Source organism: Phoca vitulina, unplaced genomic scaffold, assembly GCF_004348235.1.
Source record: "Phoca vitulina isolate PV1807 unplaced genomic scaffold, GSC_HSeal_1.0 scaffold2, whole genome shotgun sequence".
NCBI classification, from domain to species: domain Eukaryota; kingdom Metazoa; phylum Chordata; class Mammalia; order Carnivora; family Phocidae; genus Phoca; species Phoca vitulina.
In genome coordinates, this window is record NW_022589705.1 from 2,347,413 (window position 1) to 2,364,445 (window position 17,033).

The following is a 17,033-nucleotide window of genomic DNA, read 5'->3' on the forward strand; positions in this document are numbered from 1 at the left end:
TCTAATTTACATTCCCACCAATAGAAGAGGAAGAGAGACATTACTCCTTGTCTACCATGTGAGCACACAGTGGAAAGGCAGTTGTCTGCACACCAGGAAAAGAGTTCTCACCAGAACCTGACCCCCCTGGCACCCTGAGTTCAGACTTCTAGCCTCCAAAATTGCGAGACAATAAATTTCTGTTGCTTAAGCCACCCACTCGTTATGGCAGCCCTAGCAGATTAATACAGAGCTACTCAGCCATTACCATAGGTGGAAGGCTTGTTCTTGGATAGGAAATTCAATATTGTTAATATGTCGGTTTCCTCCAGTTTGATCCACAGATTCGTTACAATCCCAATTAAAATGTTGTAGACACTGACAAATTGAATCTCAAATGCATATGGCAATACAGAGAGTACTTAAAATACCCAAAACAATTTTGAAAAAGAAAACACAGTTGGAGGACTTAGACCACCTTTCTTCAAGACTTACTGTCAAGCTACAGTAATCAAGAGGGTGTGGTCTTGATATAAGAACAGACTAATAGATCAATGGAAAGGAATAAGGAATCCAGAAGTATACCCACATCCAGAAGCCAAATGTTTTCAACAAAAGTGTCAAACCATTACAGTGGGGGAAGGATAGTCTTTTCAGCGAATGGTGTTAGGTATCCAACTGGATATCTATATGGGGGGAGGGAATGAACCTTGGCTCTTCCCTCACACCATTCATAACAAATCAACTGAAAACTACCATAGATCTAAATGTAAAAGTGAAAACTATAAAACTTCTAGAGGAATTCATGGGGGAAGATCTTCCAGACCTTGAGGGTAGGCAAAGATTTCTCAGAAAGTACCCAAAAAGCATTTAACTTAAAAGAAAATGTTGATACATTTGACTTCATGAAAAGATAAAGCTTCTATTTTTTAAAAGACACCATTAAGAAAATGAAAAGGTGAGCCATAAAGAGAAAATATGTGTAACACATAACATCTGACAAAGCTTTGTGTCCAAATGTATATAGAACTCTTATCCCGATAATGTAATAAGACGCCTGATTTTGTAATTGGTCACTATATTTGAACAGACATTTCACAAATGAAGAAGTAAGCACATGAAAAGTTCAACATCATGGTCATCAGAGAAATGCAAAATAAAACCATAGGGTTAAACCACTTCACCCACATGAATGACTAAAATTAAAAATACTGTCAATACTAAGTTTTGGTAAGGATATGAAGCAGCTCGAACTCTCATTGCTGGCAAGAGTATAAAATGGCAATTTCTTACAAAATTAAACATATACTTACCACATGACCCAGTAATAACAGGCCTAGGTATTTATCCATGAGAAATTAAGACATTGTCTACAAAATGACTTGTACACAAATGTTCATAGTATTTTAGTTATAATAGCCAAAAAAAAAAAAAAAAAACCCAAACATCCATCAACTGGTGAGTAGATAAACAATTATAGAATATTCAGTCACTGGAATACTATTCAATAATGAAAAAGAAGTTTGTAACAACACAGAGGAGTCTCAGAAGTATTATGTTGATAGAAGCCAAGGACAGAAGAGTTCATATTATATAATTCCATTTATATGATATTCTACAACGGGCAGAATTAATCCATAATAACAGAAAACAGATCAGTGGTCTCCAGGAGCAGGGGTGTGGGATTGACTGCAAAGGGGCATGAGGGAACTTTTGGGGGACATTGAAATGTTCTGTGTCTTGATTGGTGTGGTTACATGTGTAACCATGTGTGGTTACACATGTGTGTAGATTTGTCAAAATTCATTGGACTGAACAGCTAAATAGGTCCATCTTACTGTATGTAAATTATGCCTCACCGAAGTTGATCTAATATTTTTAAAAATTTTTAAATAAGTTGTTATATCAAGTAGAAAAAAAGAGAGAAGCCCATGGAATTGTGTAGGAACACTACAGACATTTCAATGTAGCTGTCATTCAGACACTTACAATGACACAGGCAAAATAGATATGGCATGAAAATTTCATATGATCTTTGAGCCATCCATTCACAGTGAAACCAAGAAGCAAACTGCTCACAAATTTAGTAAGTAAACTAATTATTTGATTTGTTGATATAGCATGTTCCCTATGCTTCTTCAAACGTTACAGATTTTATTTTATTTATTTTTTATTTTTTTAAGATTTTATTTGACAGAGAGAGACACAGCAAAAGACAGAACACAAGCAGGGGGAGTGGGAGAGGGAGAAGCAGGCTTCCCGCAGAGCAGGGAGCCTGATGTGGGGCTCGATCCCAGGACCCTGGGATCATGACCTGAGCCGAAGGCAGATGCTTAACGACTGAGCCACCCAGGCGCCCCAAACGTTATAGATTTTAAACCAGCCAGAAACACTGTGAAACCAAGTGTAACCGTTGACCTCACTCCAAGGAAAGTATGAAAGAGAGCAGTTTGTTTAGGACAGTGCGAATTAGATTGAAGGGATTTTAACTGCCAAGAATATCAGGAAATTTTAGTCAAGAACTAAAAAGAGCTTAAAATAAGAATTTGAAAACCATCTTATAATGTAAGATTTTCATTATTTTTGTTTGTTTTGAAATTGATGTCTTTCCTTGTCTAAACATTATTTATCCAAATCAAAACAAAAAATACCTAGCGAGAGCCCATCTGTTACAAACGCATTTTCTTTTTTTCTTTTAAGATTTTATTTTTAAGTAACCTGTACACCCAGTGTGGGACTTGAACTTACAACCCCGAGATCAAGAGGCACGGGCTCCATGGACTGAGCAAGCCAGGCACCTCTACAAACATATTTTCTACTTCTTTGTATTATATCACAGGATTAAGAACACAGCTCAGTGTTTGTGTTTTTAATGAAGCGCCATGTGACCTCTTATCTGGGCTTAGTTCTTTTCTTAATTCTTAAACATCTTTACTTCTCTGATGCATTAATATATTGACCACTTCTTCCTTTTAGGGTTTTCTCTTGACTCCAATGATACGGCAGTGACATATTTTTCTTCTACTTCTCTGAGAGTTCATTTGTTTCCTTTATTGACTCTTCTTCTTTAATTCCCCAGAAGTTCTGTCCTGAGATAAAAATCTCTATATATGTATTCCACCTTCCTGAAGTCTTACCTCCTTCCATAACGTCCAGCCATTTTCTCTTCCGACCTTTGTTGCTAGCCCCGACCTTTTTCCTTAATTCTAGACTTGCACTTCTAGCTACCTTCGAGACATCTCTATCTGGATATCTTTTCCAACTCTCAACTTTAACATATCTGAAGCCAGAACTTTCCTTTTTACCTCTGACCAGCACCTCCACCTAATTTTTTAAAATAATTTGAGGTGAGATTCACATAACATAAAATTAGCCATTTTTTCCTACCTTGAGAAATAGTTTTGATCTATATTTTTTTCTTTACATAGCCTTTAAAAAAATTCTGGTAAAATACACATCATGTAAAATTTACCATCCTAACCATTTTTAAGTGTACCATTCAAAAGTGCTAAATATATTCCCATTGTTGTGCAACCAATCTCCAGAACTTTTCATCTTAGAAAACTAAAGCTCTCTTCCCTTGTGATCCTCTGTCTTGTTTCTTAAACTTCACATATCAGTGAGATCATGTGGTAATTGTCTTTCTCTGATTGACTTACTTCGCTTAACATAATACCCTCTAGAGAGGAAAAAATGAAACAAGATGAAACCAGAGAGGGAGACAAACCATAAGAGGCTCTTAATCTTAGGAAACAACTGAGGGTTGCTGGAGGGGAGAGGGTGGGGAGATAGGGTGGCTGGGTGATGGACACTGGGGAAGGTATGTGTTGTGGTTAGCGCTGGGTGTCATGTAAGACTGATGAATCACAGACCTGTACCTCTGAAACAAATAATACATTATATGTTAATTAAAAAATAAAAATTAAAAAAATAAAACTAAAGCTGTATACCCATTAAACAACTTCCTATTCCCATACCCGCTCGCCCCCCCCCCCCCCCACCAAGCCCCTGGCCACCACCTTTCTACTCTCTGTTTCTATGAGTTTACTCCAGGTAATTCATACGAATAAAATCATATAGTATTTGTCTTTTGTGACTGGCTTATTTCACTTAGTATAATGTCCTCAAGGTTCATCTATGTTGTAGCATGTGTCAGAATTGCTTTTGTTTTTAAGGCTGAATAATATTCCATCATATGTATATACCACATTTTGTTTATCCATCTATCTGTCAAAGGACATTTCAGTTGCTTCTACCTTTTGGCTATTGTGAACAATGCTGCAGTGAATATGGGTGTACAAATATCTTTTGAGACCCTGATTTGAATTCTTTTTTGCTGGATCATATGGTAATTCTATTTGTAATTTTTTGAGGACCACCTTACTGTTTTCCATAGCAGGTGGACCATTGTGCATTCCTACCAACAGTGTACAAGGGTTCCAATTTCTCTGTCTCTCCAACACTTGTTATTTTCTGTATTTTTTTTATTTGTTTTTGATAGCAGCCATCCTAATGGATGTGAGATGATATCTCATTGTGGTTTTAATTTGCATTTCTGTAATCATTAGTGTTGTTGAGCATCTTTTAATATATTTGTTGGCCATTTGAGTATCTTCATTGGAGAAATGTCTATTCAAGTCCTTTACCCATTTTTAAAATCAGATTGTTTGTTTGTTTGTTGAGGTGTAGGAGTTATTTTCTCCTGTTTTGTAGGTTGCCTTTGCACTTTGATTGTGTTCTTGATGAAAAAAAGGTTTTAATTTTCATGTAGTCCAAAAACTCTCCATTGTTTTATTGGATCTAAATTCCCAGGGCTTTCAGATATACCCACATAGAAATTTAAAATAGAAGCTTACTAAAAAAATAGATTTTACCAAAAATAAATAAACTGTCTGCCATCAAATTCTGTACAAGGTAGCTGTCTTATCCTGCCTCAATGTAGGTAATTTTGGGAGTTGCTTGTGGTAGATTGTGATTGTTTTAATTATTCATGTTCATTTCCTGAAAGAACAGAGATCAACCAACTTTTTGTGGAAAGGCATAGATAGTAAATATTTTAGGCTTTGCAGGCCACATGCAGTCTCCATCACCACCACCTCTTCTCCTTTAACTCTTCCTCTTTTGCCTTCTCCTTCTCTCTCTCTCTCTTTTATTTGACTACCCTTTAAAAATGTAAAAAACCTGGACTGAATGAAAATAATCCACAGGCCACAGTAGTTTGCTAAGCCCCATGTATGAGGATTATATGTCCTCATCCATTACCATGTGACTATGAGTGCATCCTATAAGAGAAGTGTCTCTCCATACCCCACTGATGTTGGGCTCATCCATATGACTTGATTTAGCCACTTGAAAGTGAGTGGGCATTTTGTACATGATGTCTAAGCAGAATGTTTAAAAGCAATTCCATGTTTGTTCTAACTCTGCTGCTCTTTTCCTCTATCCTAAGAATGGCATGTTCCAGGTAGGGAGTACTCCTTCAGTTTGGGTCTTGGAATGAAAAGGTGTATAAAGCAAAGTTATAGCCAGCCTACAGCTACCAATATGTAATGTGTATGAGAAAGAAACCATTACTGTAAGCCATTTATATTTGGGATTATTTGTTACTCAGCATAGTTTAGAAATAGCTGACTAATATAATGCAATAGATTTTTTAAAAACATATATACACAAATACACATATACACAATCAGCAATAGAATTTAGATGGCTTTTTTAACTCAACAGCAGGCTTATAGAAGCTATTTATTTAGCTTTGGAAGTATTGGACTAAGAAAAAGTATAGAACAATCCAAATGTGTACATAGAGATGTTCATTGCAAACATAAATACTGACAGTAGAAGAGAGTGGGTGAGAGTTTATTATTGATAACATAATTCTTTTAATTAAAATCAGATCCCCAAACAAGGTTCTTTAAAGGGGATTTGTCATGGGGATGATAAGCATCCAATAAAAATAACTCAGCATGAAATTGCTCATTTCGAGAGGATATGATAAATGGGAACTTGTGAGTCTGAATAGTCTTCCACGTGTTCTAACCAAAATTTATAGGACCTGATTCCTGGGAAGATAATGTTTATATGGGAAATAGTAAAATTGTAAGGGACACTGACGGTATCTTAGACATTTGATCCAGTATTTACTGAACCAGCTCATTGCTTGAGTGGGTTTGATTGATATCTAGCAGCTATAGCTTTGGGAATCGTGGTATTCCATACTCTTTTTGTTAATTATATATTTTTGAAAAAAAATTTTAAATGCGGCAAAATACAGAGAACAATGTAATAAACATTCATGTTTCCAACAGCAAGGGTGAATATTGTTAACATTTTGTCATATTTGCTTGACTTTCTTATATTAAAATAAATATAATAAAAAATAATTATGAAGGTGAAGGCCCCTTTAATCCTTCCCCTTGCCTACTCCCTGTACCCCTCCTCTGTGCGTCCCTTTTCTCTCTCCCCAGGCAACCAAAATCGTGGATTCGGCATGTATCAATCTAGGCAATTTGTGATACCTGTTTTCACGTATAATTTCATGAACAATATATAATATTTTTATTTGTGTGGTTTTAAAAAATTGTATAAGTGATGCCATATTGGAGTACCTTTTAGCAATTTTCTTTTTTCATACAACAGTGTGTTTTTGTGATCTCATGTTTATGCATATAAATCTAGTTTGTTTCTTTTATGTATTGTATAATATGCTATTATATAAATATGCCACACTTTATTTAGACATTTCCCTATTAATAAATCTTTAATTTCATTCATGCATTCATTTAACAAATATTTATTGAGCATTTTCTCTGTCTTGGATACTCTTCTAGGTACTCATGTTGTATCAGTGAAGAAATAGACAAAAATCTTTGCCACCATGGTACTTACATTCTGTTGGGGTGTACAATATAAATAATAAGTATAATAAATTAGCCAAACATAAGGTATATTAGAAGGTGATAGGTTATACAGAAAAAAAATTAAGGGATATTAGGAGTGCCGTTGAGGGAAACAGATTGTTATTTTAAACAGTGCGGTCTGGGTAAGCCCCCTTAATAAGATGGTATTTGAGCAAAGACAAGGAGAAGGAGTTAGCCACGTGGATATCTGGGGGAGGAGAATCCCAATCACAGAAAAGAGCCAGTGCAAAGCCCCTAAGGTGGGAACATGCTAGTGTGTTCAGAGAACACAAGGAGGCCTGCATGGCTGGAGGAGAGGGAGCAAAGGGGGAGGGGTGGAGGATTGGAACCACAGACATTACAGGGTTGAATGGGAGGAGATGATCGTGCCTGGTCTGATAGGCCATTGGGAGGACTTCGGCTTTTACTCAGAGGAAATGAGAAGTGCAGGGTTGTTTTTTTTTTTTTGTTTCTTGGGTTTTTTTTTTTTTTAAAGATTTTATTTATTTATTTGACAGAGAGAGAGAAACAGCGAGAGAGGGAACACAAGCAGGGGGAGTGGGAGAGGGAGAAGCAGGCTTCTGGAGGAGCAGGGAGCCCGATGTGGGGCTTGATCCCAGGACCCTGGGACCATGACCTGAGCCAAAGGCAGACGCTTAACGACTGAGCCACCAGGTGCCCTGAGAAGTGCAGGGTTTTGACCAGAGAAGTCACATGATCTACATCTTTAAAGGGTTGCTTCTGCTACTATGTTGAGAATAGATTGTATGAGAAGTCAGTGGAAGCAGGGAGCCTAGTTAGCAAGTTATTACAGTAGCCCAGCTGAGGGTTGTTGGTAGCTGGGCCAGCACACTGGGGGAAGTGGTAAAAAGCGGTAAGATTCTGAATATGTTTTGAAGGTAAAATTAACAAGATTTGCAAATGGATTAGACATGGAGTGTGAGAGAGAAAGAGGTGTGTGAATGTCTCCAAGGTTTTTGTCTAAGTAACTGCAAGGATGGAGTTGCCACCAACAGAGAGGACAACCGTGGACAGAGCAGGTTCAGGATGGAGGAGTGGGAGTTCAGTTTTGGAGGTATTGAGTTTGAGGTGTCCACTAGGTCTCCACGTAAAGATGCTCAATAGATAGTTAGATATATGAGTCTGGAGTTGAGCAAAGAGGTCTGGCTGGAGTTATAAATTTAAAAGTCATCAGTTATTCGGATTATAGTTAAAACCATGATTGTATCTAAAGCCATGATAGGAGATGAAATTGCAGAAAGAGTGAGTGGAGAAAAGAATAGAAGTAAGAAATCAAGGACAAAAACCTGGATGTCTGTAGTATTAAGACAATATTTTTAATGTATTAATTAATATCAATATAATGTTAATGGTTTATCCTAGCCACTACCCTTACTAACAGTGGTGTGTGGTTGTAGTGGGGTGGTAGAGGTGAAACCCTGACTGGGATGGGCTGAAGTGAGAAGGAAGTGGCAGCTCTCGTATCTTTATCTTTCTTCATTGATGAGAACCCATTCTCCCCACTCACCATGTTGAAAGATCTGGAGTTGACTTTGCCTTGAGGACCACGTATTCCCGTATGGAGGAAAAGAGAGATCATGCTAAAGATCAGAAAATCTGGATTCCTGTAACGATGTTACCTTTATAGCCACAGGATAATTAATTGCGGATGCCTCAAGGGATAGTTGTGATGAACTGCACCGGGATAGTTATTGAAACTGTTTACTGAGATACATCATACAATTCACTCATTTAAAGTGTAAATTTACTGGTTTTTAGTATTTTCACAGAGTGGTGCATCCATCAATCATCACAACCAATTTTAGAACACTTCCATCGCTCCAAAAAGAAACCCTGTGTCCATTGCCCCCTCTACCCACTCCCTGGCAAGCACTAATCTACTTTGTCCCCTGTGGATTTGCCTTTTCTGAACATTTCATACAAATGGAATCAAATAGCATCTTTCTTTTGTGATTGGCTTCTTTCATTTAGCATAATGTGTTCAGTGTTTATCCATGTTTTAGTATTATCAGTACTTCATTCGTTTTTATTGTTAAATAATATTCTGTTGTATGGATATACCACATTTTGTTCATTCCAGTCAACAGACATTTGGGTTGTTTCTGATTTTAGCTATTATGAATGATGCCACCGTGAACATTTGCATAATGTTTTTTGTATGTTTTCAGTTATCTTGGTATACACCAGGAGTAAAATTGCTGGGTCATATGGTAACTCTGTATTTACCATTTTGAGGGACTGCTAAACTGTTTTGAAAGTGGCCATGTCACTTTGTATGAGGGTTTCACCACCAATGTATAGGGATTCCAAGTTCTCCCTTCCCTTCCCAAAACTTGTTATTGTCTGTCTTTTTTTATTTTAGCTATTCTGGTGAGAGTGAAATGGGATCTCAATGTGGTTTTGATTTATATTTTCCTAATGACTAATGATGTTGAGTCTTTTCATAGGCTTATTGGCTATTTGATACCTTCTTTGGAGAAACGTCTTTTCTAATCCTTTGCTCATTTTTAATTGGCTTTATTTCTCTTTAATTGTTGAGTTATAAAAGTTTTTTTTTTATATTCAGGATACAATTCCCTTATGAGATGTAGGATTTGCAAATATCTTCTCCCATTTTGTATTGACTTTCACTTTCTTGATGGTGTTCTTTGAAACACAAAAGTTTTTCATTTTGATGAAGTCCAATTTTTTTTTTCTTTTATTGCTTGTGCTTTTGGTGTCATATTTAACAAACCATTGCTTAACCCAAGGTCATGGAAATTTACTCCTCTGTTTTTTTGTAAGCATTTTATAGTTTTGGCTATTTATGTCTGTGATGCATTTTGAGTAACTTGTTATAAATGGTGAGAGGTTGGGGTCCGGTCCAACATCATTCTTCTGCATGTAAATATGTGCGTGTAGATATTCACTTATTTCACCACCATTTGTTGAAAGATTGACCCTTCCTCCATTGAACTGTGTTAGCACCTTTGGTGAAAATGGATTGACTGTAGAGGTATGGATTTATTTCTGGACTCTCAGTTCTATTCTATTGATCTACATATTCTATCCTTATACCAATAGTGCATCATTAGATTACTATAGTATTACACTGACTGATAGTTGGCTGTTAAACCAAGCTTGCATTTCTGGAATAAATCCCATTTGATCATGTTGTGTAATTCTTTGTATATGTTACTGCATTTGGTTTATTAGTATTTTGTTAAGGATTTTTGCATCTCTGTTCATAAAGGGTATTGGTCTGTAGTTGTCTTTTGTTGTGATGCCTTTGCCTGGCTTTGGTATCAAGGTAATACTGGCCTCTTAAAATGAGTAGGGAAACATGCCCTCCTTTTTTTTTTTTTTTAATTTTCTGGAAGAGATTAGGAAGAATTGGTATTTATTTTTTAAATGTTTGTTAGAATTCACTAACCCTCCACACACTTAGCGTTCCTTTTTCTCATTGCTGATTGTTTAGTGACTTTTCTGCAGCAATTATGTAAAGTCTGTCTCCATTGTCATGTCTGGCCACTGCGGTCTGTTGGGTTAGCTTAGTATTCAGGTAACAATTGAACAGACATTTCCAAATGCCTGGATCCCGTATTTTTAAATTTTTTTTTAGATTTTATTTATTTGAGAGAGAGAGAGAGATCACAAGCAGGGAGAAGGGGCAGAGGGAGAGGGAGAAGCAGACCCCCCTGCTGAACAGGGAGCCCAATGTGGGGCTCGATCCCAGGACCCTGGGATCATGACCTAAGCCAAAGGCAGATGCTTAACCGACTGAGCCACCCAGGCACCCCTCGATCCTATATTTTTGACCCTTTGCTGAGGGGTTTACATAGGGCCTCAAGGTGAGCCAGAGGTGAAAGATTAGGGTCTTCTCAGGTCTGTCCTGGACATGTGCATAGCCCTGGACATGTATGTGTCCTCTTAGATGGCCCACGAATATGTCAGGTTTTTCCAAAACACCCGATGGGCATATCATTTCTTTAAGTTTTTGGCTAGTCCCTGATCTTCCCCTCCTGGTATCAGCACCTCAGGCAGCTGCAATATTAAATCATTGCTGCTGATTATTTCTGGAAAATGTCCTATGGATAGGGTTTTTCCCACTGAGTGAGCTCTAAGTGAGGTCAGATAACAACACGCCCTGCAAGTGGGGTTTTTCCATGGAGCTGTCAGCTCAAGTAGTGACAGTTCTCTGCGGATGAGAATGGTCTTTTTGAGAAGCTCCAAACCCAGTCTTCTCTTTCCAGTGGCTGCTAGGCTACTGGTTTTCATAGCTACCACAGACATGGGGCAAGGATGATGGGAATAGGGTGAGTTAAAATGCCACAAAACGCTGGTGCTACTGAGATTCAGATGTTTTTCTTAAATAAGTACTCTTCACATTATTGTAGGCCTTTGGTTAATTTTCCAGAGTTCTGTAAAAATTGACTTTGACAATTTTTGCTACTGTTCTCGTTGCTTTTATGGAGGAGCCAATTTTCAGAGCTTGTTACTCTGCCATTCCAGAAGGCCCTCCACCTTGTTTTAAACACCCCAAACATTTTAATTTTTATCTTATTCGAGACCAAATATAGTTAGATTTTACTAGCCTTTTATCTGTTTTCACAAACTGAACACACCTGTGAACTTGTACCCAGAATGTTCTTCATGCCCCTTTCCAGTCACTAAGTATCCCTCCTCCAGGATAACCTGTTTTTAAACTTGGTATAATTTGATTTAGTATATATTTTTTTGTGTCTGGCTTCTTTCACTCAACATTATGTTTATGAAATTCATTCATGTTGTCAGATGCAATTGTCCATTCATCCTCATTGCTCTAATATTCCATTGTATGAATATGCCACAATTTATCTATTCTTCTTGGGTGGACATTTGGATCGCTTACAATTTAGAGTTGTTACAATGCATTCTTGCACATGTATCTTTGTATATATGTGTACATTTTTGTTAGATATATACCTAGAAATGGAACACCTGGGTCATTTGTTATATGAATGTTAAATGTTTGTGGATACAGTCAGTTTTCAATGTTGGTATACCAATTTACATTCTCACAGTAGTGTGTAAGTATTATATTTACTCAATATCCTTGCCATACTTGGTATTATTTGACTTTTTCATTTTAATCATTCTGCTGAGTATGTGTGGTATCACATTATGACTTTAATTTGAACATAATGCATTTGGCCCATTTTCATAGTGTTATCTGCTTTTTTCTAATCAATTTGTAGGAATTCTTTTTTTTCCTTAAAAATTTTATTTATGAGAGAGAGAGAGAAAGAGAGCATGAGCTGTGTAGAGGGAGAGGGAGAGGGACAAGCAGACTCCTCACTGAGCACGGAGCCTGACAAGGGGCTCCACGTGGACTCAATGCCGGGCTCGATCCCAGGACCCCAAGATCATGACCTGAGCTAAAGTCAGACCCTTAACCGACTGAGCCACCCAGGCACCCCAATTTGTAGGAATTCTTTACATATCCTGTATACCAATATATTCTGTATGGGTTTACAAATATTTCCTTCCACTCTGTGACTTGCCTTTTTCCTCTTTAAATGGTGGTGTTTGATAAAGAGAAGTTATTAAATTCAATGTAATTTTATTTATCAATATTTTTTGCTTTATGTTTAGTACTTTTTCTTTCCCGTTAAGATTTTGTACTGACTCAAGGAAATCAAATGCAATCAACCGATTTAATTTTTTTCCTGTAAATTTTTTTTGAAAAATCCTATGATTTATGCAGAACATTTTAGACTCCCTTGAAGAACAGCAGTGCTTTCCCAAGAGTATATTTTTTGAACAACTCTCCTCTTTCATTTACAAAAGCATCCACCAAACATCAAGCCTTATATAACTCCATTCCAGAAGATTTTTTGTTCTGTCCTATCAAACCCAGCAATTCCATTGAGTATATTTCTCATCCCATTTGTTCCTACTCACCCATCTGCTCTATTTTCAGAGATAACAGAGCCTAACTAATTAGATGTGAAGTTCTCTAACTTTCTGCTCTCCACTCCTATCTCATAAGATAGATCCTCGTCTGTATTTAATTCCCCTCCCCCTGCTTCAGTGGAAGACATTTTATAGAAAGTAGGTCTATCCCACCTTAAAAAAATAAATAATTTTTTTTTATTCTCTAACCCGTGCTAGCTATTCCCATCTCTCTCCTTCCTGAAAAAAGAAATATCTTACATATTTGATAAAATTGCATGGAACTAAATATACCCACACAATGAATGCATGTAATACTGGTGAAATCTAACTAGGGCAGATGGATTGTATCCAATTCAATTTCCTGGTTGTGATATTATAGTATAGTATAGTATATATATCTATATATAGTATAGTATATATGTGATATATAGTATAGTATAGTATAGTTATGCAAGATGTTGCCATTGGGGGAAACTAGGTGAAGGTATATTGGGTTGCACTGTATTATTTCTTACAGCTATACATGAATCTACAATTATCTCAAAATAGGAAGTTAAAACAGAAGTCTTTCTAAAAGTTATCTGTAATAATAACCACCATTTATTGAGTTCTTGCTGTGGGCTAGGTACTGTTCTAAGCACTGACAGGTGGTTACTATTGTTAACCTCATGTTATAAATGAGAAAGCTGGGGCACAGCGTGAAGCCGCTTTACAGGGTCACCCAGCTCATAGCTGGCAGAGTTAGCAGTCAGATCCAGGCAGCCTCATTCCAAAGGCGGAGCTCTGAGATGCTCTGCTCTACTTCTTGTGTAACTGTCTTCGTATCCTGTCACACTTCAGCCCACCCCTCTATAATTTAGCTTCTCTCCCAGTCACTCCCCTGACTCTGCTTTGCCTGGATCACCAATAAGTCTGTTGCTAGGGGCGCCTAGGTGGCTCAGTCAGTTAAGTGTCTGCCTTCAATTCAGGTTGTGATCCTGGGGTCCTGGGATCGAGCCCTGCATCGGGCTCCCTGCTCAGCGGGGAGTCTGCTTCTCCCTCTCCCTCTGCCCCTCCCCACCTCCACCCCCCCCCATTTGAGCTCTCTCTCTCAAATAAATAAATAAAATCTTTAAAAAAAATGTCTGTTGCTAAATCAAATGGGTTCTTTTTTGGTCCTTACCTTTCTTCCTGCAGCCTTTGATATTGTTCATACATTCAGTAAATATTTATGGAGCACAGTGTGCCAGACTGTTTGACGGCAGTGAACCAACCAGGCAAAGCTGCCTGCAGCTGAAGGATGTGTATGTCTTTACTTGGTACAGTTAGGGAGTCAGAATCTTCGGTCACTGCTGACTTGTTTGTGGGTGGTCAACAAGCCACCTTCTGTGTTCCATGTTTTTTTTCCCCCCGCCCATGGCTAAAACAGATCATATGGTTATTTTTATTTGTTTTGCAACATGTAGTCAGAATTACTATATTTAGATACCATTTTCACTTTTCCCCGGATAGAAATCTGAACCTTTCTGAGCAGTTGTCATGAATATGGATAAATTAAGAGAGCCAAATCCTGAACTATACTACCCCTTCTTATATAATTATTAATGATAGATTATGAAAATCGCCTTTGCCTTTTTCCTGCCTTTTTCTGTATAAGAATAATTTAGTTTAATTTTATGCCCCCTTATTTGGAAATACCAGGAAGATCTCTACAGAATATTAAATAAGTTTCATTCTATATGTTCAAATAAAAAGCTACTCTGAGGAAAATACTTGATTTCATGAAGACATCATGGTAGCTTCTTGCATATCACCAAAACTGACTACTTAAGCCTGAGTCGAAGGGAAGGAGTCATCTTGTCTCCTTCCACATATGCATGGTTGTTTTCTGTATTTTCATTCCTTTCCCTAATTCAGTAAAGAAGAAAAAAATTTCTCCTACTTCTTCATGCCAAAAAAACAACTCTTGTTTCATTAGTTCTAATGGGAATGTGTTTTGCTTGATGATTGGAAGCAACCATAATCCTCTTGCTTCCATCCAGGGTAACTGTTTTTGTCTGATAGCTGTTTGTTTACAGCACAAGTTAGCAATTTGTATGGACAGCGCTGCTCTGAATGAAACCCAAATGCCTCTTGGAAGAAAGAAGACGGATTCAGCCCAGCAACTTGCAAAATTTTAAAAACAATTCCTTGTCAAACATGTGAAAAACAACTCTTCTCTCTCCACAACTTAAGGAAAAAAATGAGAAACTATCTTACACCAGATGGTGATTCCTTGCTAGTAAAATAGGCCTGGGCTGACTCGGCTCCATCCCTTTATGTTCCCTTTGCAAAACCCACAAAGAACACATTTGGGGCCACTTTTCAGAGTTGGCAACAGTCTCTGCGTTTTAAGGAAATCATATGGACACACACACAAAAAAGCCACAATGGATGAAGGGCTCGGGATCCCCAGAGTCCAGAAACGGATACATAGGCCTTAAATTCTAGGTCATCAGTTCGAACCTGGCCTGGACCCAAGAATATCCCATCTGTTGCCAGGTTTGGTTACTTGATTAAATTTGGTTAAAGCAAATTGAGAAAAGGTTATATTTTCTTGTTCACTAAACCTCTTTTTTAAAAAGAAGAAGAGGAAGAAGGAGGAGGAGGAAATTGAGGAGGAAGAAGAGGGGGAGATGAGGAAGAAAGAAAAAAAGAAAGAGAAGAATTGAAACTGTAAAAAAAAAACTACCCTTTGGGATGATAAAGTGATTCTTAAATTTGAAATTACTGCAGGTCTAAAAGATTCAATCATTAATTTTAAGGCCAGTACCTTTCTGTACTATTTACATGTAAGGTATTAGAGTGGCTTTCGTATATTTAGACGTTATTTAGAGAGGATTTGAATGTGTGTGTGTGTATGTGTGTGTGTGTATGTGTGTGTGTATGTGTGTGTGTGTGTGTGTGTGTTAATTACCTTGGCTTTTTAAAGCTGGAATAGATGCCTCAGGGCACAATGAGACCCTCTCCCTGAAGATGTTGAAGCAGAGTCTGCTCAGCCACTTGCTAGGGATGTTGTGAAGAAGATTTAAGCACTAGAATAATTGTAGTTTTAAATTTTTCTTCTTCATCTAAAATCCCATGCATTATGAATCAGTCCCCTTTGCCTGTCATTTTTTAAATTACCTTGATTTGGGGTATTTCCAGCCACTTGAGGTAATACCTGTTGTCTGTTTAGTTTTGCCTTATTTGCAAGAAACCATTGACTGCCTTCACTAATGTCCTGTTTTATTTCTTTAGGTGTCTGAACACACACAATTAAGTTGGATCCTCACCTGCATGGTCAGATTACCCCGGTTACAGCATTTACACCAGTGGAAGGTAAATGCCAGTGATCTGATTAATAAACAAAAAGGAGTTCAAAGTCCCCGTTATGACTATTTTTTTCTTCCCCTGTTTATTTTTGTGTTCTGCTCTGGGAATCCTGAGTTTAGTGGCCTCCCTGGTCTGTTACTCACTAGTGGCCCGAACAGCATCTTAACTTCTCCGCCTCGGGGTATTAAATGGAAAGTAAGAGGGTTCTCCAGGATTCCAACTTAAAAACAGGGTAAAAATATCCACATTATTAACTGTTTGATTTTACCTGTAGGTCGAATCAGAGTGATCTTTGGATAGATTTGGTAATGACTTTGGACCTACCACATTATAATTAACAAACAATTGCAATTTCTGGATTACTGGACCCCAAAGTTGCCTGCCATCGCCATGTAATTAGCCAGCAGTAAGTCTGGAATGTTTTCAGTGTGCGGAGAAGGAACAACATATTTTATTTAACATTTAAACAAGTTGAGTCCAGGCAACAGTTCAAACCCACAGCAAAATTGAGGTTGTACTTCTTCTAGGAAGTTCAACTGAGAAAGATAAATTGGATAATTCATAGTACTTCATTTCCATTTATTTTTGCAATTGGATAACCTGAGGGTAGGTAGCCCCGAAGTGCGTCAACACTAAATTTCAGTTTCAGGCTTCTTTCCAGCATATTTTTAGGGCCGCTGGTTTCTTCAAAAGCTGGTTCAGAAGCCTCCAGATCTGTCGCAGAGAGAAACAGAGCTTCTTAAGTGACCGTGCCGAAATAAGAGGTTAAGTGGTAATGCTGCAGAATCATTACCTGCCAGGGATTAGAAACAAAATTTTGTAATGTTCTCTACCATATTTTGGTTTCAGCCAAGACTTTCTCATTTTATCAAAATACTCTAAGTT

General features: G+C 37.6%; 1 protein-coding gene across 1 annotated transcript in view; it reads left to right on the forward strand.

The window, feature by feature from the left end:
- WARS2 (tryptophanyl tRNA synthetase 2, mitochondrial) overlaps nucleotides 1-17,033 on the forward strand; it is a 93,355-nt gene that overhangs the window by 57,354 nt on the left and 18,968 nt on the right. The window contains exon 3 of the mRNA XM_032420554.1: nucleotides 16,074-16,154. Within this exon, the coding sequence (XP_032276445.1) occupies nucleotides 16,074-16,154 (81 nt within the window). The remainder of the gene's footprint in view (nucleotides 1-16,073; nucleotides 16,155-17,033) is intronic.